At 52.9% G+C, this 27649-nt stretch overlaps 2 protein-coding genes across 8 annotated transcripts in view; both read left to right on the top strand.

Moving 5' to 3' along the window:
- Dcun1d2 (DCN1, defective in cullin neddylation 1, domain containing 2) overlaps nucleotides 1-6584 on the top strand; it is a 28148-nt gene extending 21564 nt beyond the window's left edge. For 3 of the 6 annotated variants that reach the window (XM_013515539.1, XM_005373939.2, XM_013515541.1), the window contains exons 5-7: nucleotides 2807-2889; nucleotides 4854-4950; nucleotides 5046-6584. In XM_013515539.1, coding sequence (XP_013370993.1) covers nucleotides 2807-2889; nucleotides 4854-4950; nucleotides 5046-5365 — 500 coding nt within the window. In that variant the 3' untranslated portion in view covers nucleotides 5366-6584. The remainder of the gene's footprint in view (nucleotides 1-2806; nucleotides 2890-4853; nucleotides 4951-5045) is intronic. The other 3 variants (XM_005373940.2, XM_005373941.2, XM_013515553.1) reach the window with 3 other exon arrangements.
- Nucleotides 6585-9383: 2799 nt separating this feature from the next.
- Adprhl1 (ADP-ribosylhydrolase like 1) lies at nucleotides 9384-27494 on the top strand. Of its 2 annotated transcripts, XM_005373948.2 has the most exons (8): nucleotides 9384-9728; nucleotides 14313-14477; nucleotides 17472-17597; nucleotides 19022-19162; nucleotides 21109-21239; nucleotides 21552-21684; nucleotides 22908-23061; nucleotides 26783-27494. In XM_005373948.2, exons 1-8 carry the CDS (start codon nucleotides 9518-9520, stop codon nucleotides 27216-27218), a joined length of 1497 nt encoding a protein of 498 aa, XP_005374005.1. In that variant the 5' UTR covers nucleotides 9384-9517; the 3' UTR covers nucleotides 27219-27494. The 2 variants fall into 2 exon arrangements, with proteins under 2 accessions (XP_005374005.1, XP_005374006.1); XM_005373949.2 differs by lacking the exon at nucleotides 26783-27494 and having other exon boundaries at nucleotides 22908-24598.
- Nucleotides 27495-27649: the final 155 nt, after the last annotated feature.

Raw genomic sequence — 27649 nt, forward strand, 5'->3', positions numbered from 1 at the left:
CGGGAAGATTTTAATAAACATCTGTGGTCCAGATTCTCTAGCAATCTTGCATCTCAGAGGGCAGGGTCCTTGAAGCATGTAAATTTCCAGGTGGTTCCAGGTGTCTAGGGACCTACAAAATTCATTGTCCTATCTTAGCTCTTTTACAATATCCTGTGTCCCGTGCTTGCCGATGACAGCCCTTGTGCTGAACTGAGTTTCCTTCTGGGAACAATGCCTCTGCTGGCAAGCAGGTTAGGAGCAGAGAGACTTAGGTCCAGTTGGAGCCTTAACAGAAGAGATGAGTGTTTGTGTCCCCTCAGCTCTTAGAAGAGCTGCAGGCAGCAGTGGGAGGTGGCAATGAGAGAACCGTGTCCTAGTCTTCTCTTGTGTGTGCTTGTCTGTGTACATGTCAGGATTCTGGGTACTGTGATGTTGTGATTGAGACAGGGTCTTGTGCTGACCAGACTGGGACTCCAGAGTTCTTCCTGCCTCAGCCTCCCAAGTCTAGGACCATAGGTGCCACCCACCCTGTGTTATTTTAATGTGTGAATATTCTTTACCCTGTACTTAACTAATAGTCGCCCTAGTCAAGGGGTTAACTGGAGGTACCAGAGTCTTTGCTGTGCTGGGGACTGAACCAGGGCTCTGCCACAGCAGCACTTTACCTTGGGGCCACGTCTGCAGCTGACTCACGAGGGCTCCGGCTGGCTGGGTCTAGAATCATTTGGCGTGGAGAATCTTTGAATCTTGAGTTTCAGAGAAGTAAAGAATTAGCTAATTTTTATGTTTGTCCTAAGCTCCTTTTCTGACAGCATATCTTAACCCTAAATGAGTTGCTATGAATTTTGTAGGTCCCTAGACACCTGAGGTGTAGGGGTGTAAACAGTAATTCCTCCTTGTGATAGGATCTTAATCAAGAGATGGGACTTCCAGGGGCTGGGGATTTAGCTCAGCGGCAAAGCGCCTGCCTGGCAAGCGCAAGGTCGTGGGTTCGGTTCCCGGTACCGGAGAAAAACCAAAAAAAAAAAAAAAAAAAAAAAAGAGATGGGACTTCCTAGAGGTTCTGAGGGAGAACTTTGCTGCCAAAACATGAAGCACTGGCGTCTCCACTGCCCCGATTTCAGTCTCAAGCACTGCCACTTTGAGGTTTTGTTGTCATTGTTATTTTGCAAAAGACTAAAGTCCATTAGTCCATTGGGACAATGTGACATTTTTACATAGATAATATTAAATATTGGAAATTCATGCATATACCTTTCAGTCATGTGATTTACCTACATCCAAAATCAGGTTCTTTATATTTTTTTTAAAAAAAGGTAAAAGAAAAGGTTGCTAGGACCGAAACTAACCCAAAAGTAACTAGATTTTAAATGTATTCCATAAAACTTTATTTTTCTTTCCTTCCCAGGTTCACCTCCATTTCCCAATGTGAGCGATTCACATCATTAAGATGAGTTGAATATAGATTTCAATTACTGTTCTTCCTAAGTGATAAGGATGTAGACTTGTAATCAGGACAAGACTAATCACCTTAGCCTTACACTGCGGGGCCCATAGGTAAGGCTTAGAGAGCTCCTTCACGCAGCCCTTGCTTGGAACTTTTGTCTCTGCGTGTCTTTCTGATCGAAACTCCTGGGTGCTGAAGCCCAAGTGGGTTGTAAGGAGCCCACCTAGGAACATACAGGAGTAGGCATCTCATTTGAAGTCTGCTGCTGCTCTTTCATCTCTTGCTTCTGTAGCATTGATGATCAACCCTGGAAATCTCAAGTGAGACCTCCACCTTGAGTCATTTCTGTCCAAATGGAACTAAACCAGATTTAGAAGAAAATCCACTGAAAAGTGTTCAGTTGGATATTTTACATTGAAACCAGCCTGTTACCTTAATAAGTTTATTAATCTGCTTTTCACATTAGTTTATCTGATATACTTACATAAAAATTAGGAAATTATTTCAACATAATTCTCCCTTTATCGCCCACAGTGAGGAACACTGAATATTCAATGTGATTAAAGATAGCCAGTTTTAAGAAATAAGCTTCTCTGGCCCTTTATGTCCCTGTTATGGCACATGTGCAAACAGGAGTACTTATCCATTGCCAGTGAGCAGAGAATAAATCAAGACTCAGAGCACTGTGAATTAGAGATCCTCATCTGATGCAGCCAGCAAGCTCAGCATCCATTGTCCCTTAGACACCTTTAGAAGTGAGTCTTCCAGGCTAGAGTTGTCTCTGCTTCCAGTCAGGAGAAAATGAAGGCAATGGCTTTGGTTGATAAGCAGCCTAGATTTTTAAATATCCTCTCATGAAAACACTTTTCCTATCAGTGCTGTATGTCTTGACTGTGTGGTGGGAAATGCAAAGTCCTTAGAGTGCCCCTCGATTTGCTTGTGAACCAGATAATTCTAAAATATTAGACTTGGGGTTCATTGGTATAGCAAGGAGCTGGATCAGTTGAGCAGTGAGTCCCTTCCTTTCTGAGCAAGTTGTTTAATTGGTAGCTCGCCACTTGGAAAGGGCAGTGACCTATTTTTTAAAATAAATGATATGTTGAGTCAAAGCCTGACACATGAAATACAGGTCACCAAAACTAATTGGGAAATTACTACTTGCATGTCCAGATAACTTAATATACAAACCCCTTTTCAGTAAATTTCCTCAGATTTATAAAATTAGATTCCGTACAGTTTTCGGGAACACTTGTGTAGAGATTAGGCCTCATATATCTGGAAAGATTACTAAATATTATCCATCCAAGTGAATATAAGTTTTGTACAGTGGAAAAAGAAATTGGAATTTATTAATTACTTTTTCTCTTTTTTTGCTAGATTTGGAAATGGCGGTTGCCTATTGGAAATTAGTATTGTCTGGAAGGTTTAAATTTTTAGATCTTTGGAACACGTTCTTGCTGGTAAGTATCCACTCCTTGTAGTGTGCACCCAGTTGGAAGGGAAACCAGCAGCTTCAAAGCTACACGTGATTGGGTAAATCGAGTCCCACACAGAGGTCCTCAGGTATTGAGCAAGATGCTGCATAGCCTTTCGCCTCACAGGGCATGGCAGCTGCTGAGCCTTGGGGTCCCCTGGCAGCTGCTTGGAACTCAATTTGCCCTGAAGTTTCTGCAAGATGGGCGTCAAGCCCCTGCAGCTCTCCGCTCACCGTCTCTCTAAGGACCCTATGCTAAATTACTGTCTGTGTCCACCAAGAAATTTAAGGTGCTTAAAGAAGGTGCCAGGACCATGCTTACTACAGGTTGGCACCAGAGCTGTGGGTGCCAAGCTTCTGTGTGTGTCTGCAGTTGGGTGTCACTGTAGAGGGAAAGCAGGCCATTGGCAAAGATGCAGGCTGGAAGCTGGGCCGTCTTGGTGGAAGCTGGGCACTAAGTACAGGTGCAGGGTGTTTAGAGTGAAAAGGGCACAAGGGTGTGTCCTGAGTCAGTAGCAACCATCTGGAGGTAGCAGGGACACTCAGACCCCCATGCTGTCACGGGTGAAAAGTGGCCATCTGTCATGCAGCACCGCCCACAGCCAAACAAGGAGCACTCTTGTCTACTCATTTGTGGCACGGAGCCACCTGTAAGCTCTGTGTTCATGGGCAAGTTGCTTCTCTCTGTGCCCACTTCATCAAGTGGAAGCGAGTGCTGTCTGGAACGGCATTGTAAAGTCCTGCAGACCTTGGGGAAGCTTCATGTCAGCTGTGCTGCTCTATGTCAGGTGCTCTATCACTTCTAAAGTGGTCCAAGGTTAGTAAGTGTGCCAGAGACCCCTTACTTCCCTGGGGCAATGCCAAAGCTGGCCTCCCCCAGGGAGCTCATGCCTGGGTGCACAAAGATGCACTGTGGGCACAGCAAAACACTGGAACATCCAGTGTATATCCACAAGAGAGGGTGAGGAAGAGTAGGATATCAGTACAGGAGCACACAGCAACAGAGCAGAGAGAGTGCGTAGAGCTAGATTTACCTGTTGTCTGGACGCTTTATGCTGGGTGCGTGGAGAAGAAACTACTTGTGGGCAACTGCTTACATCATTTTGTAGCAGTTAATATTTAAAAGTGCAAAACAAGCTTTAGCCAGGTGTGGTGGTAAATGCCTATAATCCCAGCACTTGGGAGGCTAAGGCAGGAGGATCACCATGAGTTTGAGGCCAGCCTGAACTACCTAGGGAGACCCTGCCTCAAAAAATAACATAAAATAAAACACAAAACAAGCTTTTAAGCTGCTTCTGACTTTGTGCACCTATGAAGGTACAGGGTAGACCTGACGAGGCTGAGGCCAGCAGAAGGGAGAAGTCGGCCACGAAGAGCACCTGTAGCACCTTGCCTGTGGGGCACAGTGTAACACGCGTCTCCAAAATCACCCCACCTCACCGCAGGAGCTGCCGAGTGCATAGAAGAGTGAGCATGTTGGGCCAGGGGTCTAGCTCAGCAGCACAGCACCTACCTAGCAAGCACAAAGCCCTGAGTTCAATTCCTGGTACCAACAAAAGAAAATCAAGCATGTCAGCTGGGGATGGAGCTTAGTGGCAGAGTGCTTGCCTAGGGTGCACAAGGCTTTGTACTCAATTCAAAACACCCTCTCGAAGAAAGAAAATTCATAAGTGCTGCTGTTCTTAAGTCTGAGTGAAACAGTGTGTAATTATGGTGTCTAACAGGTCTCACTTTCTTCTCCAATACATCTCTTGGGTGTCTGGGCCTGGCCCTGCTGGAGCACTTGCTGTTCATGCAGAGTACCATTACTGCTTGTGAGGGCTTCATTACTGTCCTTGTTCCTCCGCAGATGAAGGAGGCTCACTCTGACGAAGGCCACGCGGCCACTAGGGTTCTGTGAGTAAGCCCTGAATCCTTAATCTGGTGGATTGTTTTTTTCTTGAACATTAGGAACATCACAAAAGATCAATTCCAAGGGATACTTGGAACCTTCTGCTAGATTTTGGAAACATGATTGACGATGACATGTCCAACTATGATGAAGAAGGTACTGGAGCCTGAGGCCTTCCCAGAGAAGTGGCTCACCCTGCCCTCCAGTGTGAGGGGGACACAGCATGCCCACTTGCATGTTTGTTCTTACAGATCACACAAGACACGTGCTGTTGAGGCTGATGGAAAAGTGCCAACTTCTGCCCATTTCCCTACACGTGGCTACACATACTGTGCCCTCAGTGCTTCGGAGCACCACACCCAGGTCCTGGGCAGTCGAGGGTGCTGCACCCTGGAAGGTGTACTGCGCCCTGCAAGGCGCCCTTTCCATGCAGCAGTGTCCTCCCCAGGACTTGCTGGGGCAGCCTCTCCGCACCTCGTCCCGCAGCCTTGCCCTTTCATTTTGCACCAGCTGCATTCTCTTCCTCACTAGCTCAGCCCCTGTCTTTGTGTCCTCAACACTTACCTCGTAACACCTACTGATGCTTGCGAATAGAGTCTGTTAATGTAGCCTGCCCAGCTTCCAGGAGCGTGAGCTGTAGCTAGTGAGGTGAGGCCCTCTGCAGAAAGATAGCCTGAGGCAGGCTGTGTTGTATGACCAGGAGCTGCAGGGCCCAAAGGGCCCCCACCTTTGGAAGGGGTCCTTGTGGGAGACTAGGCAGGGAGGCAGTGCTCCTGGTGGCAGGGACACCCCATGACTCCAGAGAAATGGCTCTTTCCACCCTAGAGCAGGTGGGCCCATTTCTCTGCACTCCAAGATAGCGCTTCCTGACTGCCTGGAGCTGGCTGGGGACCTCATGGTCACAGAATGCCTGGTCACTGAGGGTGTATGTTATCCTCACCAGGCATGTCCCACCTGCCACTTGCTGACCCTGGCTGCCTGGAGAAAAATGCTGACCCTGGATGCCTGGGTGAAGCATGAGCTCTGTGAATTTCAAATCATTTGAATTCTTGAAATACAAATGTTAGATTTTGAAGAAAATGCTTTGAATATAAGAAATGGCTGTAGCACTGGCTGAGATGGTTTGTACTTGCCAGTAAAAACACAGCCCTGGGCTCACGCTCCAACCCTGACAATAAGAAATTGCCATGGCACCGATTTTAAAGGTCTTTGTGTTTGCTCCCCCTTTAGGAGCCTGGCCTGTCCTCATAGATGACTTTGTGGAGTATGCACGGCCAGTAGTCTCAGGTGGAAAACGCCGCCCCTTCTAGGAGGAAGAAGACGTGCATCCTGTAGAGAGATGTGTGGGTCAGTTGCTGTGTCTGTCGCTGCTCCCGCAGCCACCTTGCTGGTCGTGGGCTGGAGCCTGTACTCTGCTTCAAGGCCACAGTGGCCATGGTGCCACTCCAGGAGAAGCACCTTGTAGGACAGCTGCTGGGGCCCGTGGAGATACGTCGTCACTGTTGCTGCTTTGGGAGGCTGCCCGTGACCTAAATTCACACAGAATAACCAGTACTGTTCGCAGGACTGCAGAGCCTGCTGTTCAACCTGTGACTTAGGAGAACACCGGCAGTTACAAACTGCTGGGTTACCGGAATTACACATAAAGCGCAGTGTGTGTGTTTTGGGTAGAGTGGTGTTTTTCTATACAAGTCAGAGCTGTTAAAAATGTGCCCTAGCTGGGTGTGGTGGTGCACACCTGTAATCCCAGCACTCGGGAGGCTGAGGCATGAGGATTGCTGTGAGCTCGAGGCCAGCCTGGGCTACAAAGTAAGTTCAAATTGAGTCCAAACTGCATAGCAAGACCCTGTCTCAAAAAGACAAAAACAAAACAAAACAAAACAAATGTACCCTACTGGAGATGACCTTGCTAGAGTCTGATGTTTTCTAATCCTGGTGCCAGAAATTCAAGATTTATATTTTTGAATTATCAGATATCTAAACTTAACCAGATCTATTTTTGTTTTCATTTTCTCTAGATGTTTATCTGAAAATCATTTTGCACTTTTGAGACGCTGTTAGTTTGCACAGCAGTGACATGTCAGGTGTGATTCCAGCAGAGTTTTATTTTAAGCTGTTTACAGGCCAGTGGGCCTATTTTACTTCTAATAATGTTATTTGAACTCCCTGAGAAGTTTCATATTTTTAATATATTTTATTACATTTAAAAAGACATTTTTCCATGGAAAATATTTCTTTTTGAGTGATGAATTACAGGTTAAGAAGTACACTGGCTCCCTTGCCCTTGCTGTGACACCCACAGCGCCCAGAGGCCAGCCCCGCAGGGAGGCAAGGGCAGCATGCTGCTGTGCAGAGCAGTGCTACTCCCTGTCTCGGAGGCTGTCCTGGCTCGTGTGAGCATTGCTGCCCACTGTCAGGCTGGTCGCCCTCCGCTCGGGCACACGGGCAGAGAGGACCTGTTGCTGCCTGCTCTCCTGGTGTCGCACTTTGGGTGGCACTGTGCTGACCCTGCCTCACCTTCGCAAAGACTTTGCATCACAAGTGTGCCTTGCCACCCGCCCGTGGCGCCGTGCAGCAGGTAGGTTGAGCTTGCTCCAGGACAGCGTGTCCCTTACCTGGAAGCAGCCCTTCGCAGCCCAGGGATACTGTGTCCTGCCACAGGATGAGCAGTCAGCGCTTCTAAATAGCGCAGTCCTTCGAGGCCAGCAGGGGGTGCAGGGCTGGGGAACCGCCTCCACTGCATGTGCAGCCCTCTGCAAGATGGTCCAGCCAGTGACAAAAGTGAGGAGCTGTGTGACCTTCCTCAGGTATTTGGCTGAGTCTGTAAAAGGGAAATCTGGGTGTCTCCTCCTTCCACACTGACTCAGTATTTATTTTGTGTAATAAAAACCTAAGAAACTGAAGCATCCTGGGCTTTGCAAATTCTTTACATGTAATCATTCTGTTCAGAGAAGTTTATAGCATTAAAATAACTAAAAATTATGGGAGTCTGCCGTACTTTTTGAGATTTAAAGTTTTGTGGGGCTGTCAGTAGCTACCAAATTATTAATTGGAAAAAGGCTCTTCAAAAAATTGTACTTTTCCTATTTAGAGTTGTGCATGCTATGAAAATGGTAAGAACTTCAGGAACACCAGAATAAATTATATTCAGTGGTGCTGTGGTGTCGACTTGTCTGTTCTCAGTTGCACAGTTCTTTGTCCTGGGCCAGTAGAAAGCCCCCTTTGTGGCAACCAGAAAGCAAGCCCCTTGCGCACATGTCTGACCTGCCACCTGTTAAATGATCCTGGCCCTGGAGACAGCTTCAGTGGCCATCACAGTGCCCGCTGAGCGTGGTGGATCCCAGTGAGGAGGGATCACACCTGGATGCACTAGCCAGCCAAGGCATCCTGCACGTCACCCTCCATCATCACCTGCTCCTCACTGAGGACAGGCCAGAGGGTCTGGAGTGGATGTCACCATCCTCAGTGATTCCAGTTCCTGTTGTGCTAGGTTGACTCAGTATAACTAATTCAGGCTTCAGGCTCCAACGGGCGAGAGTAAGCTTCTGGTTTTGTTGCCATAGCCACCATTCCCAGTACGGTATGGGGACCATAAGTACTAAATGGATAGATTAATGAGTTCATCTTACCAGTATTTGGGGTGTAGGCCAAAGAGTGGGAACTGTTCCCAGGCATCCTTGAGGAAGCTTTCTGCAGCCTCCTGGCTGGCAGCTCTGCTGGCTTCCCCTGTCCGTCCGTCCATCTTGATATGGGGAGCCTGCATACCATCTCACTTTGAGGGACAGTTTTAGTGTCTGAGTTGAGCTGGCTAGTGAAACACTGGAACCTCGACATAACCAGTGCTGGTGGCAAACTGTGTCACTTAAGGCCATCTCACTAGGGTGTGGCACCCTGAAGTTCTTATCAGGTGTTACCTCTTAATCGGGTTCCAGGGCAGTGGGAGGGGAAAGCGGCTGCCTGGTGTCTGCCTGTCCTCATTTCAGAGTTCACATTCTGCCTCACCCCAGCCTTGTAGTTGTGAAAGTTGTAGTTCTAACTGTTGGAGCGGGCAGGGGTTTCTCAGTCTCTTAAGCTCAGGGTCCTGTGGTTGTGAAGCTGCTGTTGTGGCTTCCCCACACAAGGTCCAGGGCAGAGCACCAAATGAGATGTCAGAACTCTTCCTGAGGAGTGGAGAGCACCTCTCCACTCTGCACCTTTAAAGCTGTCACATTTTATAATCTGAGGAGAGATTTTCCTGAAGAAGCTGACAAAAAAAGGCAAATACTGGATTTCTGGAAAACTTCAGTACATAGCAGGTAGTATGGTGCATTTATTTGAAACTCTAGAAAAGGCAAAACAGTAGCAACAATAGCAAGGTGTCCCAGGACAGGGGTACAGCAAACAGGCAGAGGGCACCTCCAGGGTGGATGAGCCTGTGAGCTGCTCAGGTTTCCACCTGCACCACTCAGCCCCGCCCATGAGTGCCCTGCAGGGGCCACGAGGCCTGAGCCTCAGCCTTTGAAGTGACGGTGACGAGAGCCAATGGAGCTGGCGCCTAGCAGCTGCCCACGTGGTGCGGTCAGAGCCTCTTATTGGTGCCACCTGCAGAGACAAGAAAGGAGCGCCTGGCCACTTACAGGACGCTGGACAGTGGTACAATAACCAGTATAAATGTCAGCAGGGAGGGCTGAGGGCGGCCTGGGGAGGACAAAGCACTCTGGAGCCAGAGGAGCCGCCTCCTGAGATGGAGAAGTTCAAGGCTGCCATGCTGCTGGGGAGTGTGGGCGATGCACTCGGCTTCGGGAACGTCTGCAGGGAGAACAGTGCTTCGGGCTCCATCCAGGAGGAGCTGCAGAAGGTTGGGGGGCTGGACCACCTTGTGCTATCTCCAGGGAAGTGGCCAGTGAGTGACAACACCATCATGCACATGGTGACTGCTGAGGCCCTCACCACAGGTTGGGCTCCCTGCTGCCTTGCTGACTGTGCTGGGGTGTGGGGGTGCATGGCTGCTCAGGCTCACAGTGAGCATATAGCTTGGAAGCACCATCTGTGAGCTGCGTGTTACCTGATGCCACTGCTGAAAGTGGCAACTTAGTATATCCAGTGTCCCTCAGCAAATCAGGCAGGCAGCAGGTCACATTTCTTCTGCAGTGGCTTTTTGAGGGGTGATATTACTTTCTTTGTAGATAATAAGATTCACCTTATAAGCAGCAGCCGGCCCTTGGGGAATGTGAACCAAACCTATGCTGTGACTCACCAGGGCTAACTACGTCACTTACAGCCATCTCACTATGGTGTGGCACCCTGAAGTTCTCATCAGGTGTTACCTCTTAATCCGGGTGCAGTGGGAGGGGAAAGCGGCTGCCTGGCTGTCCTTATTTCAGAGTTTGCACTCTGCCTCACCCCAACCTTGTAGTTGTGAAAGTTGTAACTGACTATCGGAACAGGCAGGGGTTTCTCAGTCTCTTAAGCTCAGGGTCCTGTGGTTGTGAAGTTGCTGTTGTGGCTTCCCCACACAATGTCCAGTGTAAAGCACCAAATAGGGAGCCACCAGCCGGAGCAGGCAGCTTCTTGCATAGCTGTTTGTAGGGGACTGGCCACTATGGGGCTGAGCTACTAGCCCTGAGTTTATTTCAGAAGAACATAAAATGTGAGCCAATCTGAAAGTTGAAGTCATTAAGATGATTTTGTTTGGGCACTGCGTCACATTCCAGCAAACTACGCTGTGTAGGCTGCAGCATGTGATGGGCCGCTGCCACGGGTGTGAAAGGCTACCATTAGTCCAGGAATAGAGAAAAGTTCAGTGTTCACTGAGACACCTCAAGAGCACCACGGGAGGCCGAGAGAGGGCCAGCAGAAAGTTGAGATTTTTATGTTTGACTTTGACATGAGGAGGGGTCTGGAAATATCATCTCAGGAGCACGGGCATCAGGTCACACTTGTCCCTCTGTCTCGGGGGTGAGCACAGCAGGCATTGTTGGAAGACTGTTTTGTTCTGCAGAGTCCAGTGCCCTTGGCATTGTTAGAAACAGCACTTCTGGGTAGAAGTAATTGACAGATGTATAAAGATGGACTGGTGTCAGTGGTCGGAGCTCAGAATATGTATTTGTACTCGCAAGGGAATTTGAATGAAGTAGTTATGTCTGCTTTTTTGTGCATAGCTTACAAGGAGGAAAGTTAAAGTTCTGCTATAGATTCATCATTCAGCTGCAATGTGGCCTTTAAAGAAACAATGGCAAAATAATCATGATTCCCCACAAATATAGGTCAAAATATCTGCCAGAATGACTCAGCCTGGACACTACTTATACACAGATATGTTCTAAGAAAGTGCTACAAGGTTGGATGTGGGAATAATTTCTTAAACTATTCTGTAAGGAGCAGATTGATTTCAGGACCAATAAGGGTTCACACAAGTTTCAGGGAAACAGTTGGCTCATGCACACATCACACAGTTTTCCTGCGCACCATGTGCCCAGCAAAATGAAGACGTGACGGCAGCTATTAAGTCAATGGGGTTTCACCTACATTCACTTCGCCATTCCGCTTGTCTGCCGTGAACGGGCTCATTTTAGCTCTGTGGTCATTGTGTAGGAATGCTCTCCACTGATCCCTAAATAACTGTGGAGGGCACTGAATCATGTCGATAAGATAAGGTGTCACATCTTGTTAAAGTGATGAAGCACACACTTACGAAATCCAAATATTTCCTGCTTTTGTGGTCATTGTGTAGGAATGCCCTTGACTGGTCCCAAAATAACTAGGGAGAGTGCCGCCGCCGATGATGAGATAAAGTGTCACGGCTGTTGAAGTGGTGAGGCACCTGATATTTTCATGCAGACTTCTGCACCTTTGTGGACAGCGGTATTAAAGTAGTATCTGGAGCTCAAAGCCATGCCCTACCTCCCAGCTAAACCAGGCTGGCAGGCACGTCTTTGGTACAAAGCTGCTTCGCATTCACTATACCATCGGCACTTGCTCTTGAAGCCTGTTTCGGTCTGATGTCTCATGCACACATCGCAGAGCCACACATAGGTCCCTTCATGTGCCCATCTGTGGTAGTCAGGGTGGTTAGGCAGCTGTTCTGGGTCTGGCCGTGTGGTCACCCTGGGAAGCACTGGCACAGGTGGGGGCAGGCTGGTGAGGAGACGCAGGACAGTCAAGTGGGGAGAACCTCAAGCTTCATTTTCAGGGAGGAAATGGGCTTACTGCCAGTGGTGACAGTGGCCAGGATGAAGGCAGATGGTCAGCGAGTGATGGGCCCTGCCTTAGCCTCTCAGTAGTGGGTCATGAAAAACAGGGCCAGGTATGTCCCTTCATCGATGACTTCTTAAGAAATTAAACCAAGCATATGTTTTTCAACTCTCTAAATTTCAAAGTAAAATTTCATCTCAATTTAGTTGTAACACAGCTCTATTTTTTTTTTTTTAATAACAAATTGTAGCACATTACAGGGGTCTTGGAACCACGTTTACGATCATAGACAAACTGCAGGGCTGCAGCTTGCCGGCCTGTCCTGTCTGCATCCTATGGTTATCTTGGGGCGGGAGGACTCCAGGGAATGGGGAGCACCGAGGAGAATCAGGACAGCGCTGTCATCCCCAGGACTGCCCAAGGAAGAATGAGAGTGCTGGGGAGGAATAGGACAGTGTCCTGTGACCTCCTAGCTTCAAGGCGGCACAAGTGAAAGTTTGACTGGTCTTACCTTTGTGGAGTGTGGCAGCTGTGTGCTGTTGCTGGGGACAGGCCATGTAAGGGTGGAGTGATGGTCCATTCCTGTCCCTGAGTGTCCTTGGCCTTCAGGGTCCCAGAGCATTGGAGCTTATCATGTTCCTGGCCACCCTGCCTGTTTGATTTCCATCACCAAGTCAGAGCAGAGGGAAATGTGGGGCCCTTTTGCCTCACTCCAGGGAAGCTACGCCTGGTGTTAAGCTTTTCTGTCAGGACTATAGCTGACGGGTGCCTTAGGCCAGCTGTGGGGAAGGAAGTCATGGAGTGGAACAGCTGCCCTGCCACACAGAGCAGCCCCAGGACTCTGCAGCTGGAGAACATGCTTCTAGTCAGAATTTAATCTGAAAAGTCAAGGCGCTTGATGCCACTGTGTTTATGGACTTTGTTTGTTTGTCTATTGCTTTAGAAAGTTCAGACTTAGTTACATACTGGGATTTCCCGGTGTCTGGTTCCAGAATAAAAGTAATTCTTCTAAGGGCTTGGAGGGGCAGGTGGGCAGACCAAGTGGAGGGAGGAAGGCCTTTTGTAAACTGACCCCAGTGGCAAGGAGAGCTGCACAAGCTGGGCTTGCAGGCACCCTGGATAGCCCCAGGCCTCACCTCTACCCGGCTCCTGTGCGGAGGAGTTGCCCCTGTTGCCCTGGGGTACATACTCACTCTGCCCCCCAGGCCCTCAGCATCCCTCTCCTGCCCCCCAGAACTGGTGAGATCAAGGGGACTGTGGAGCCACACCCAAGGCTCCCCACTGTCCACAGGGCTCGGCCTGCTGGGCCAGGCTGATCTTCCTCTTGGCTCCCGGCTGTGCCCTCACACCCTGTGGAGATTGTCTGCTCTGCCCCTCCCTCCGGGGCGCTGTCCCCCTGTCCCTGGAGCTCTGGCTCTGAAGCCTTGACATGGGCTTTCAGTCTGCACCTTTCCCTGAGGTGGTGACTTCTGCCCTCATCATCTCTACCCTCCTCCATTCCTACCCCCACACCCCCAGAAAGGGCAGGCATTGCAAAAAAACAAAGGCTGAGGCTACCTCCCACGAGCGCACTGGACTCCCTGAGTGGCACTTTGTCTGTGAGTGAAGTCATGCTGCTAGCTGTCACAAGGACTGTGAACAGCACCCCTCCCCCCTCTGGAGCCCCAAGCTCCCTCCTGCACAACTATTCTTAGGGTAGCCAGGCCCATGGGCTCCAGTGTCAGTGACATGTGCTGTCCACCATGCTGTGAACCAGTGTTCCAGCCAGAGAGCTCTTACTGCAGGAAGACATTGCCTCCCGAGCCTTTCTGAGAAAACATGACAAATTAGGGCCCAATCTGACAGCCTCATATTTGGCGTCCTACAACGCCACTGTCCAGGGATGATGTGGACCACAGACAGCTTTCCCTGTGAGCTGACTCCTTGTCCCCCATACCTGTGATCCTGGGTGGGTAGTGCTATACTTGTCCCCAGATTGTGCCTTGTGGGCCAGGGAAACAGCTTGGACAGAGCAATACTGCAGGGCCCCCGGCTTCCTTGAAGCCAGCAGAATTGGGAGCTGGAGACAGGCAAGGCCCAACGTCCATCCCACCCAAGCCAGGGCAGCTGAGGCTCAGCACAGTGACAGATGACAGGGCCATCAGTCCCCAGATTATCATGTGGGACAGGACAGGCGGGCATCTACCTTTCCTGTCTGGCATCCAATGAGGTCTAAAGCAAGTTGTCAGCCAGGGCTGTGCCTCTGGGTGGCCTCTGTCTCCACTGCCCGAGAGATATGGGTGATTTGTGCCACAGACCAGAGCTGCTGTCAGTGCTGATGTCTGTCCCCTTCTTCTCCTCCCCAGACTACTGGTGCCTGGACGACCTATACCGTGAGATGGTGAGGTGCTACGTGGAAACTGTCGAGAAGCTTCCAGAGCGCCGACCTGACCCCGCCACTGTGGAGGGCTGCTCACAGCTGAAGCCAGATAACTACCTGCTGGCCTGGCACACGCCCTTCAGTGAAAAGGGTCAGGAGCTTTTCCCATCCCGAGCTGGGCATCTGTCCCTGTGGTACCCAGCTTCCTCCATGGGCTTTGTTCTTTATTCCTGGTTCACTTTCGGGAATGGTTTCTATATGGAGCTGTTCTGGGTGGTACATGGAGGCAGCTGGCCCCATTCTATGCCTCCTTAGGGTGAGTGGGGCTGGCAGGTGCAGCCAGGGCCACAGAAGTCAGTGCTCCTGGAGACCCACTCTCAGGACAGCCTCAGCCAGGGCTGTGCCTGAGAGGAGGGGCTCACAGGAGGGGCAGAGACACAGGTAGGTCAGGCCCACAGTGCTGGCAGCCAGGTGGGTAGAGGGAAAGTCCTGGGTGAGTGGGAGGGGTGGCCCGGGCAGGTGTAGACCGGCAACCGACCTGATGGCCTGCAGACATCAGGAGCACACGAGCTGCCTGGGGGCTGGTGGAAGGGACAGCCTCCTGAGAAAAGAAGCTGGTATCGTCAGTCAGGATCACGGACCAGAACGCCCCCTGCTCTCCTCAGCAGGAGTCTCAGGACCCATGAGGACGATGCTCTGAAGCGATGAGCAGAGGCAAGTGTCCAAGGATGCACTTTGCTTCATGTGTGTCAGCAGCTCCGGGACAGAGCTCACGGTGCCCTGTGGAGTGGGAGGCTGATCATACTGCACTGCACGACGCAGTTCTCAGCTGCTGCTGGAATGATGAAGGAGTCTGTGTGCTGAGACACCGAAAACCCTCTGTGGCAGAGTGGGGAAGAAAGCAGAACCAACCAGTGTGCCTGGCCCCACCCTGCTGTGTTCACAAAAACAGCACGTGGAGAGAGTTCATAGTGAACCCAGCCATATTAAAGTGGCATCAAATGGAAAGGGTTTGAAGACTCCAAATAATGGCCCATAGGCTGGGCCATGAAACAAGTCCCCAGTGTGTGCTGCTACAAGGAAGTGCTCCCTGATAGGGGGACAGCAGAAAGATGGGAAGGGTGTACAATTCCAGTGCCATCCAAGAAAATCACAGGCCAGGGATAGCTCAGGTGAGACATAGACCTAGCAAGCAAAGGCCCCAGTTCCACTCCCAAGCAACAAAAGCAAGCCAGAGTCACTATACCTACATTCCCAGTAAATTTTGGAGCAAAGAAAATTCCCAGGAATAAGAAGGTGGTGTCCCTGTGATACGGGGTAGGTCATCATGCTGTCTACTGGGACATATAACATCGACCTTCGAACCTTTGAAGCAAACTCATACTGCTGCAGAGAAATAGGCAAATCCACAAGTACAGGCAGAGGTTCAACATTAACATCTTCACTTTAAGAAACTAGAAATTTAAGAGCAAATTAAACTCAAAGGAAGAAGACGAGAGAATGGAGACCAACGGTAAAAGGGAAAACCAGTGAACCCAGAAGCTGCTTCTTTAAGAAGTTCAAAAACAGATAATCCCCAGCTGTGCAAGTTGAGCTCACCTGTCTTTCCCAGCTACTCAGAAGGCTAAGGCAGGAGGCCAGCCTGGGCAAGGTAATAAGACCCTGTCTCAAAATAAGAAAATAAAAGCAGGCTGCAAGTGTAGGTCAGTGAAAAGACCTGAGCTCAGTCCCTAATACTGAAGAAAGAACTGATATTCCTCTAGCTAAACAGAAGAAAAAGAGGATGGCAAACGTGAAGGCAAGGCCACTGCAGCCTGCAAAAATGGGAGGAAAAGAGGGGACGTTATTACCAGTTTCATGCCGATAAGTCTAAGAGTACAGACGGAATGGACACAAACCACCAAAGCTCCCTTGTGAAGAAGGAGGAGACCCAGACAGCTCATGTCTTACAGAGACCACAGAGAAGATTGCATGGGGGTCCTACCAAACAGTCGTGGGAAAGACCACAGCTGTGTGCACAGCTCCTCCAGAGAGCGGGAGCCTGTGTTAAGCCTGGTTTTAGCTTCTGACACAGGATGGAAGTTTGTTTAGCCTCTCTGCTGTGCCTCAGTGTTCTGCCTCAGAGACTCCAGAGAGGACAGAGGGGGAGGGGAAAATTGGGTCTATTCAGCCAGACCACAGGCCACCCACCCACAGTGGGCAGGAGGCTCGGACACTTCGCCAAAGACGACGCAGGTCGGCAGAAGCCACTCAGCTGCAGTGGTCGTTAGGAAAATGGAAATGAAGCACAGCAAGGAGCAGCCACATCCCCATCAGAGGGGCTGAAGAGAAAACGATGCCTGGCACAGCCAGGAAGATGGGGAGCAGTTGCTGATGGGCCAAAAGTGGCCCAGGCACTTTGGGGACAAGGGGGCAGTTCTTCAAAGAGTCGCACATGCATCACCCCACAATCTAGATGCTCAGATCACCCCACAACCCAGATGCTCCTGAGCAGGCATCCAGAGAGAAGAAAGCACAGGTCTGGCCCCTCTATGGGCAGCAGCTCTGTGCTGGAACACCAACCGCCTGCCAGAGGTGAGTGGGTGGCCAGCCGTGCTGTGTCCACCCTGTCCAGCAGCGGGAAGGCAACCTGGGTACAAGCACGGGACGCATCTCCAGGCGTTAGGCTGACTGACAGAAGCCAGGGGAACAAGAGCCTTTCTGTCAGACCCGCTCATGGGCCTGTGGTCCAAGAATGGGGCACGCGTGTTCTCTGTGCCAGTTTCAGGCTACACACACGGCCTGTGCCTTTCACTGCTGCCAGCTGGAACTCAGAGAAGCTGTCTTTAAAGAGAAAAGGTCAATCTGTTGAGAGCAAGCACTGGGTACAACCCCCTCTCTGTCTTCCCGAGGAGGGGCCCATTTTGAGCCTGTCCCAGCCCACCAAAAGTCTGTTTTAGTAGCTATAATACCTTTGACATAGGGTGGAGCCTGTTGTATTTCACCTCTCTTCCATGTGACAGGTGGGTGATGTCAACTCATTTAAATGAGCTTCTGATGAATGTGTTATCACTTACGCTTTTGCGCTTTAGAAGTTACTTGAGAGTACTGATTGCCAGGGGCGGGGCCCTTGGAGTGCAGTCTGAATCTGGGTGCTCCCACGTAGGCTCGGGGTTCGGAGCGGCCACCAAAGCCATGTGCATTGGCATGCGGTACTGGAAGCCAGAGCGGCTGGAGACCCTGGTGGAGGTCAGCATCGAGTGCGGCCGGATGACCCACAACCATCCCACAGGTGCGCCGGCGCTAGTTCTTCACTACCCTGCAGTGTTGGGACCCAGCCCAGCACACAATGGGGCCATTTCTCAATCTTCAGCTTTGCTTTCGGTCCACCTGGCATGAGGTGCTCAGCGGGTGGTGTTGAAGAAAGTGTAAGGGGAAGATTCTCATGGGTTCTGCTACCTTCCCTGTCAGAGCAAAAGGGAGGAGAGGCACAGGCCACGGCTCTGACTGGGCTCCAGGCTGAGTGGGGTAAGGTGCAGCCCATCACCCTGGTGGCTCTGGGAGGGGGGCAGAACCCAACCAAGCCTCAGTCTCCTCACCTGTCCCAGGTGAGAATGACAACGGCAGACACCCCACCAGTGGACTGAGGTGGGGACATGGCACCTTTACATAGTCTCCTGTGTGGTCCAAGGGGCAAGGTCGGTGCTATGGGATTTCTCCACCACTGTGTCACCCAGAAGGACAAGTCCTCACAGAGAGCAGGTGGCAGCTTCCCAGCCCAGAATGCAGCCCTGGCAGTGGCCCAAGAGGTGTGAGGAGGTGCTGGGTGGCACCCTCCTGCCTTCAGCCTTCCCTGTCACCCTGTCATGCAGAAGCCTTCCAAGTCACCCTTCCAGGGCTGGTGTGGCTGGAGTCATCACTTATCCCCCAGATAGTGCCTGAGCATGGATGAGAGCAGCCCTGAGCTGCATGGCATGTGCCAGGGCCCACACCAAGAGTGCCAGGCCTGCGGTCCCCGTCCTTAGCTTCCGAGTCAGCCCACGGGCCAAATCTGGGTGGCTGGAAAGGAGTTTGAACGGGGCACCTACTGACTGACTGGCTCAGCTAGAAGTAAATCCAAAATCAAACCTTCCAGCCCAGAAGTGCCGGCACTATAAGCACCATCAGGACGCAGGAGTCTGCCTTCTGAACCCAAGCTTCCAAAGCGCTTGCCAGTGTGTCTCTGCTCTGACTTGAAAACCCCTTCACACACTTGCTAGTACAAGGATTCACCTGCTTTGGGCTGCGCCTGAGGGTGTCCAGGCATAGCCCATGCAGACACACTTGGAAATGCGCCCTCTCCCCTCCCCTTTCCAATGGGACCCTCCTTGGCAGCAGGCGTCACAAGTCTGTGACTTCGAGGGTCAGTGTCCCTGAGTGCCGGTCAAGCCCAAGAGGAGGCAGGGGACACAGTGCCCAGGTGGACACCGTTGGGGCACTCAGCCCTCATGTGGGGTCATCCTGCCTCCTGGATGGGGGAGACCCAGAGCCATTTCGGGCTGCTGCTTTCCGTGGAACAGCTGTGTTAAGTAGCTGCCCAGTCCTTACCTGACAGGGTCCAATGCAGAGCCCACCACACACGGCCCTGGAAGGAAGGAGGGATGCGAGGTCAGGACACACGCAGCTGCGTGCTCTGTATGGCCTGGGTGATGGAGCCATCTCTCCTCCATGCCCCAGGCTTCCTCGGGTCCCTGTGCACAGCCCTGTTTGCATCCTATGCGGTGCAAGGAAAGCCGCTGGTGCAGTGGGGGAGAGACATGCTGAGGGCTGTTCCGCTGGCCGAGGAGTACTGCAAGAGGACCATCCGGCACATGGCAGGTGAGCAGAGCTGGTCTCCAGGGATGGGTGATGCGCCCACCTGGCAGTGAGGACGGCGGCCCACAGCAGTGCCAGGCGTGCACGTGGAGCCGGAGTTCATCCAAGCTCTGCCTCTGACTGCAGTAGCAAGCTAATTCCTGCTTGAGTTCCCACACTAAGCCAGTGTTGTCAGGGCAAGAGGGGGCAGAAGGGAGACACGCCCCTCTAGGGAAAGGGGAGCACACATGTGCCCGGAACCACCCTCCTCACCTCCACCCAGCCTGGAGGTGTGTGTGTCCCTGCCACACACCCCAGAGACCCATGCCCACAGTGGGCATCTGCTGCCTGCTTACCAGAGCCTGCCGCCCTGACACCCGTGATGTGCTAACCAGCCCATCAAGCAGAGGTCCCAGAGTCCTACCCTGTTAAAATTTGGGGGAGTGAGTGTCAGGAGGCCCTGCTGAGGGGAGCCATGGGGCAGCTAGATGCAGGGTCACACGCTGGCCAGCAGCCCAGGGTGCTCTCCAGGCCAATGCTTCTAGCAGGTTCTTTTACCCACAGGAGGGCCCTCAGCTCTAGAAGAGAGCTGAGCCACAGGGCGAGTGCCCCAGGGTATTCTTCTGCGCTGAGGGAGCCTGATATGTCCTGGAGGAGGGGACAGAAGGGGAAGGGCAGGTTGGGGGTCACTGCCTGTCACACCAGCCTGAGGCAGGGGCCTTGATGTGAAAGATGAGCGTCACTTTAGTGTCAGCCTGTGAGGGGAGCCTTCAGGAACAGCTTTTGAAGGTACCTGGTCACAGCACTGGAGGACACTGGGCCCATGGTGACTGCCAGCCTGCCTGAGCACTGTCCCCCTCCCCTGGGCTCGGCCACCGTGAGCCCTACCGCAAGACACAGCCACAGCACTATGGACAGCTGCGCGTCCTTTGCCTGGTTCATCCATCCCAGGTGGCACAGATGTCCCACCAGCGTGGAAGGATGCAGTGAAGTCATGACCTTGGTGTAGGACAGGCCTGGTGTCAGTGAGGGCCTGCAGAGGGGAGCACTGCACACAGCCCAGCACTGCACACAGAGCTGCCTCATCAGTATGTTCTGTGGGAGAGTCCAGGCCTCATGAGGGTGGAACCCACTGTCCAGCTGACCAGGAACCATACCTTGCTTCTGGGGGATTGAGATATACCAGCCAGGGATGGCTCTGAAGATCAGACCAGAGGTCTGCTGGTGGCGGATTTGTTACTGGAGTCCCAAGTCCTCTTACAGGGATGCCCAGCCCACCCCTCCCAGGAAGCCTTGGGGAGTGTGATCTGGCACACTTGGGATACCTTCCCCTGGGCCATCCCAGGTCCCCAGGGCAGTGAGGAGCCATAACACTTCCACTGGCCTGGGCTTTGTATAACTGTTTGTAGAGCCATATGGCCACTGTCTGGGCCCAGTGTGCTGTGCGCCCACACTGCCCATATCCTGAGATGGGCATGACCCCCGTGGGTCCCCTGATCAACTGTGCAAGCCCAGTGCTACCTGAGACCCCTCTGGCCCCCTCTCCACACTGTCCCCAGCTTTGACTCAGTCTGCAGGTATGTCCCTTATGCCCAGCTCCCTCAGGGACAGGGTAGCCAGGCCTAGACTGAGTCTCAAAAGCTCAGAAGGGCACTGTGTGGTGTGTCCTCCTCACCAGCCAAACCACCAAGGGTTGCCGCATGTTCCCAGGGCCCGGGCAGAAACTGCTAACTAAGAATGTGGTACTTCCTGTCCCTGTGCGGAGGCACCATGTTAAATTAGTGAGAACAAGGCTCGGCTTTCTGCCAGACGGCGCTAGATTGCTGCAGCCCTGTCCAGCTCTAGGCCAGACCCACGTCATCTCCACCTTCTTTCTGCAGCCCAGAGCGGGACACCCCTGGGTACATCCCTCCACCCTCCCAGAGCCACCCACAGAATGACCCCAGCCACTCACCTATGCTTGCATCTAGAGTACCAGGAGCACTGGTTTTACTTTGAAGCTAAATGGCAGTTCTATTTGGAGGAGAGAAAAATCAGTGATGACACAGAAAATAAAGCCTACTTTCCCGACAACTATGACAACGCAGAGGAGAGGGACAAGGTGAGTCATGCCCAGCACTGGAACTGCACAGTCAGTGGTGGTGTGGATGGATGACAGACAGGTGGACACGGGCACAAGTGGGCAGAGGGACAGGTGGTACTGATATTCGGGTGCATGGTTTCTCCTGCTGAGAGCCAGCATCCCAGGGTGAGAGGAAGGGATGGAGGGGTGGTCAGATAGAGAGATGGACAGATGGACAGATGGATGGATGGATGGATAAGTGGATGGCAGCTACAGAGGGATCCCAGACCTTGGGCTGCCTGCACCAATGTGTTCTGCTTGGGACATGCCCCTGACGTGGGGTCTCTCCAGATTTATAAGAAGTGGAGCTCAGAAGGCCGAGGGGGACGACGGGGCCACGACGCACCCATGATTGCCTATGATGCCCTCCTTGCAGCAGGGAGCAGCTGGGCTGAGCTGTGCCACCGCGCCATGTTCCACAGAGGTGAGGCACCCTCCGTCCCGGAGCTCCTCAGACGTGGACAGGCTGTCCCATCCCAGCTCCCTCTAGAAGGTTCTCACCACAGTGCCCCCTGCGGCCACCCAGCTACCTCCATACCTGGGGACCTGCAAACCCCACCAGGAACCGTTTGGTGACAGGGCTCCTGTCCTTTGGTGCTGCTAGTTCCAGAGCAGCCACTTCCATTGAAGATCTGGCGTGAGCTCCAGCCTCCCACACACAGGGGTCTTGGGTGAGGCAGCTTGGCTTCCAAGCCAGCTTTCTCCTGGCAGTGCCACCCCATAGGGAGCTAATGTGGAGCAGAGACAGGGCAGGCAAGGTGAGCGCCCGATGCTGATGTCTAGGCTCATGGTTTCTCCTGCTGAGGCCAGCACCCCTGGGTGGGAACAGCAAGCGGAGGGTCCAAGGGAAGAGCAAGTGGGTGGAGGGTGAGTGAGCCAGAGGCCAGAGGGAGGGGGCATTCAGGACATGGGACTGGCCGGCCTGAGGGGCAGGGAGAGAGCAGGGCCCGACACTGCAGACACAGAGCCGGGAGAGAGCCAGCGAGCCTTGGCTGTGAACCCAGCTGTGCTGCCAGTGTGTCTCTGGATGGGTGTGAGAGTGTGTGCATGTGAGAGTGCTGTGTGTGTGTGTGAGTGTGTAATAGGTGTGTGTTTGATTGTGGGCTGAGTGTTGCAGTGTATATGAATGTGGTTATAAGTGTAGTTGTGCTCGTGTGAGTTTAGTGTAGTGTGTGGGCATGTTTGGTGTGTGTGTAAATAAGAATTTCAGAGTGGGTGTGGTGTGAATGTGGGTGTGAGAGGTAGTGTGTGTGTGCATGAGAGTGTATATGTGCACGTCTGTGTGGGTGTGTGTCTGTGTGCGTGAGTGTGAGAGCTGGTGTGCATGTGCATATGACAGTGTGTTTGTGCACATATCCCTGTGGGTGTGTGTCCATGTGGGTATGACTGGGGCCGTGAGTGTGGAGCTGGTGTGTGTGTGAGAGTGTGTATGTGCACATGGTATGGGTGCGTGTCCATGTGGCTGTGGGTTGATCTGCTCCCAGGCAGGAGTCTTTGGCAGCTGTGGCCCTGGTCCTGCTCTCTCCTTCCTCTGCAGCGTCCTGCTGTGTTCTTCCCCGAGCAGAGGGGGCCCCGGTGTCACAGCGCGGCAGAGGGGGTGCCAAGGGCCCGGCAGCTGAGCCTCAGCCACTTGTGTCTGCGTTGCAGGTGAGAGTGGCGCGACAGGAGCAATCGCTGGCTGCCTATTTGGGCTGCTGCACGGCCTGGACACCGTCCCCCGGGGCCTGTACCAGGAGCTGGAGCACAGGGCCAGACTGGAGGAGCTGGGCACCGCGCTGCACCGCCTGTCCACAGAGGAGAAGTAACGCGCGTCCGCGGGCCCCCAGAGGGCGCCCTGGGGTCTACACATACATACAGGCGTGCACACATGCATGTGCACACACACTTGAGCCCCCGCCCAGGGCGAGGGTGTACTGCGCCGCAATTACACGTTAACCCCCTTCTGAATACCACGTGCTGTATAAAGTACATTGTTTGTCCAGCCAGAATATTTTTCCTGACCTCACTGGAGCCTAGAGCTTTTTGATGTTATCCTGGCCTTGCTACGCTTGGGTCTGCAAATATAGCACTAAGAGTAGTCTCCCGGACGTGGTATAAGTTACTCTGTGCAGACGAATGAATGCCATTTGCTCACTTACTTGAACACTAACCGCAATGCCTCTCCTTTCGAGCACCTGCCTCACTCTCTCTGCCTCCCTGATGTGGGTCTGAATGGCTGGGACACCTGCAGCCTCCTAGTGCTTTAAGGGGTGGCTGTCCTCACCGTCAGGGGACGCCCATGCCAGGTGCCACCGGGAAGCCAGAGGCTGTGCATTTTGTCTCACCAGCCTTCAGAACAGCTCCCTGAGAAGGCCAGGAGCAAAGGTTTCCTGCTGCCGCCTGCCTGGTCCCCTTGGTCCTCTTGTCACGCCACCCTGGGGTGGCCTGCAGTGGGGTGGGCCCAATGGGGCTGACTGCCTAACGGCTTTGGGCACATCTGCTGCACTGGGCATGGCCAGCCAGCCTGTGGGTGTAGCTCAGAGCCGTGGGCAGGCGATAGCATGGCCTGGCTGATGGTGTGAACAAGGCCAGGCTTCCCCTCTCTCAGGCCCAGCTTCTGGCACAGCTGTGGGCGGCACAGTGAGGGCACCACCCCCCAGGTTGTCATCTTGGGTTCTGATCGGCCCTGTCCTCTCCCCATCTTAGTTGTGGCTCAGAGCGGATCAGGCAATGACCTGTTTTCAGCCAGAACCGGGAAAGCAAAGGCTGCACGCATAATCCAGAAGAGTGGCCTTTTAGGAGAAGAGTCCCGCTGGGTGTGCTGGGCACACATAGGCCTTCATGGTGCCCCAGCTCTGGTGAGAAGCTGCAGGGGCCTCCCTCCTCAGCCCCTTCTTCCCAGCCTTGTCCAGCTCTGCCGCCTCCCTGAAACGGCTACCCACACTCAGTGTTCGATGGACCATGGTTTCCTGTCTTTGGCACTGGGGACTGAGTCCAGGGTGCTTTACCACTGGACACACCCTCACTCTTTTTCTATTTTTTTATGCTCAGACAGGGTCTCCCCAAGTTGTCAGAGCCTCAAACTTGTGATTCTCCTGCCTCAGCTTCCTGCGTAGCTGGGACTGCATGCACTGCACCTGGCTTGTTTCCATTTCTTAACATTTAATCCTCTGTTCTTTATGGTTACTTTCAATGTACTTTCTCACTTCTTCTGAAAAGAAATCAATCTGCCAACAGCACAGTGATGCTATATTGCTGGGACGTGGGTTTGTTTTGCTTTGAGATTTCTGACATTGTGATGCATCCTGTGTTATTGTGCTCTGTAGTTTCATTGGTGGAATTCTTTCTCTGAGACCTAAGAAACAGTGTGTATCTATGACCAGGGGCACTGAGAGGTGTAGCTGTCTGGGGCATTTTTCTCCAGGGACCCAGGTGGACCATGCAGTTTTTGGTACCCAGGGCCAGGGTCAGTGCCTCTCCCTGGGGACAACCAGAGGATGCAGGCAGGTGTGTGTGGAAGATGTGGCCTGCTGCACCCTGCTTTCTGCCTAAATCTGTCACCACCTCCCCTCTCAGGGGCCTGGGAACATAGGGAACAAAGCAAGGAAGCAAGACCCAGGGCTCAGGTGCTGGGAAGCCGTTCAGGGAGAGAGCCCTCAGGCACACACACAAGTCCTGTGTGAAAACCCACAGTGTGGGCAGAGGCTGGGCAGGGAGACGTAAGTCCTGGACTCATGGTTGAGTTTGACTAATTTCTTTCCCAAACTCAATTGATGGCTGAGAGATCTTCCATGTGTAGCTAAAGTCATTTTTCAGGGTTTTCCTATGTGAAAGCCAGGTGAGATGTGGGTTTGGCAGATATGGTCCTTTCTGACATTGGAGGGCGCAGGTTCTGGAGGTTAAATGACTGGGCAGACATGGTAGCCTTGAAGAGGCTCTTAAAAAGACACTGAAAATCCAGGCAGGATGGAGCTTATAATCCAAGCTACTCAGGAGGCTGAGGCAAGAGCATCTCTGGCTCATGGCCAACCTGGGCAATTTAGTGAGACCTTGTCTCAAAAAAAAAAAAAAAAAAAAAAGGCACAGAGGAAATAATGGCAAAACTTAAAACACATACTGTAAAATGTACACAGCCCCGCGCCCCACAGCCTGGCTCCAATCAGAGCTGGTCGTGTCTGCCTTCCCAGTGCTCCGCGCTGGTCAGGGTAAGGAGCCACCAGCTACAGCGGTCGTTCCCCTAGCCCACTCTTCCGTGAGGCGGGGAGGTGGGTGAGTGCACCAAGCTGCTGACGGCTTGAGTATCTCACTGGAGCAGAGCCCTGAGGAGACGACCTCACGCCCGAGTGTGTCCCTACCTTCCCACATCGCCCTCAGCCGGGCCGCTGGCAGACAGTCCCCGCTGTGCCGCTCCTTTCCCCACTAGCAACCAGGAATGAACAGTGCACACGGGGACAGGAAAGGAAAGGATGGCTTCCTGATCCAGTCGTGCAGCTCGGAAGGGTGGCTGCAGGGACAAGACAGCGTGTAGCCGTCAGGGCCGCTCCTGACCTTTTGTTGTCCAGGGACCGCTGCAGATGACCCCAGAGTCATCAGCCCTTGTGTGGCCTCTCATGCCCGAGGGGGACCATTCAGGGCCACCACCTGCCTCTGCTTGGGCTCAGGCGGGCACCCCTGCAGTGACCTCCCAAGTGTCCCAGGCATCAAGGAGCCCCAATCCCCGAGTGCTGCCCCAAGACCCTGCATCATGGGGTCCTTGCGTGCCACATGTCACACACTGGCTTTGCTTCCTTCCTTTCCCGTTTTTATTGTTTTCCAGTGCTTTCAAACTCACAAACAGTCACAAAACTCGTGAGACAGCACCCATGTCTCCTCCACCCCGATCACCAACACCGACCCCAGGCCACCCTTGCCTCTTGTCTTGTTGGCCTGGCTCACTACACACCTGTGCACAACACAGAGTCAGAGACACAGACACAGAGCGAGACAGACACAGACAGAGGCGCAGACACCAGAGACAGCCACACAGAGACATGCAGACACAGAGACATGCGGAGATAGACACAGAGACACATGCAGAGACATGCGGGGTCTCTCACACTCACGCTCGCGCACACACACACACACTTTAGCAGGACCACCTGAGACTCATCTTTGAGCTGCATGCTTTGACGGTCCATGTTTCGCAGACTTCAGTCAAGAATGTGCTCTTCTGTGAGGGCCACTCGCTCCTCAGTCAGGAAGTCTAACCTGACATGATGCTGTTACCAACCTGCTGGTACCATTCTGATGTGACAGATTACATTCTGTGCTAGAGTGTGCTGGGGTCCCTTTTCATCTATTTATTTAAACCACAAACCCACCAGAGAGCCTCAGTGCCCCTCTCCCCAAGCACCCAGCCTGGCAGGTGCTGAGGGCCGCATGGCCCCCTGGAGCTCTCTGCTGACAGACTGTACTCGGTGCATGCACTCAGCAGCCCTCAGCCCCACAGCCCGGGGTGCCAGGCCCAGGGCGCGGTCCCAACGGCCACCCTTCTGTGTTTCTAGGAGTCAGACACTGGCAGTGAAAAGTGATTCAGCTGTGTGGTTCCAGCTGCTCGCCGAGAGAACAGTGCTGCTGGGGGAAGCACTGCTGTGCATGCGCCAGCTTTTCGGCCGAGTCTGCTGGAGCGGGCTCCGGACCTCGGCCCCGGCAAGACGAGGACCACACAGGCCGCCTCGCCACACTTGTGCTGCACCCACTCAGCTCTGGGCTTCTGGGCTTTTTAGAAAGAACTTTCTTGGTATTAGGTTTTTCTTATTCATAAATCTAATAGATGTACTTGTGAAATCTGGGACCCTCGGCAGACAGAGAAGGCCCTCTTCTGAAAGACAGCTCATGGGCAGGGGCAGTGCCCACACGTATGCAGCTCTGGGTTCCTTCTCTCCATTGAGAAGACTCCAGACAGCTTTTAAAACCTGCCTTCTCTATCAAAAGCACTAACGAGCCTAATGCCTCTTTCCCTAACGCTGACATGGCGACCCCGCCCTGCCTGGCTGCGGTAGGTCCAAATGGACATGTGGGCTCTGGGGCACCCGTCATCCGTCCTCTGTGGGCTCAAGCCATGCAACCCTTGTTCCAGGTGCTAGATCAGTGCTTGGCTGCGTACTGTGCCTCTCAACCATCGGGCAGAACTGAGACCACCATGGGGCGGCCTTGAAAGTCCCCACCCTCAGGCCACCTTGTCCCTCCAGAGCACAGCGATTAAAGCCCCACCAGGAGCTGGGGTCCAGGGGCTATGGATGGCAGACAATGGCCCCTTCCACTGTGCCCCCCATAGTGCAGCCAGGCAGAGAGAGCAGCTCCTGGCCTGCATGGCTTATGGTAGACGCACCAGGAGGAAGCAGCTATGAAGCCAGGATATGCTGGCCACT

The sequence above is a fragment of the Chinchilla lanigera genome, unplaced genomic scaffold (assembly GCF_000276665.1).
Source record: "Chinchilla lanigera isolate Chin_1 unplaced genomic scaffold, ChiLan1.0 scaffold00003, whole genome shotgun sequence".
Lineage (NCBI taxonomy): Eukaryota > Metazoa > Chordata > Mammalia > Rodentia > Chinchillidae > Chinchilla > Chinchilla lanigera.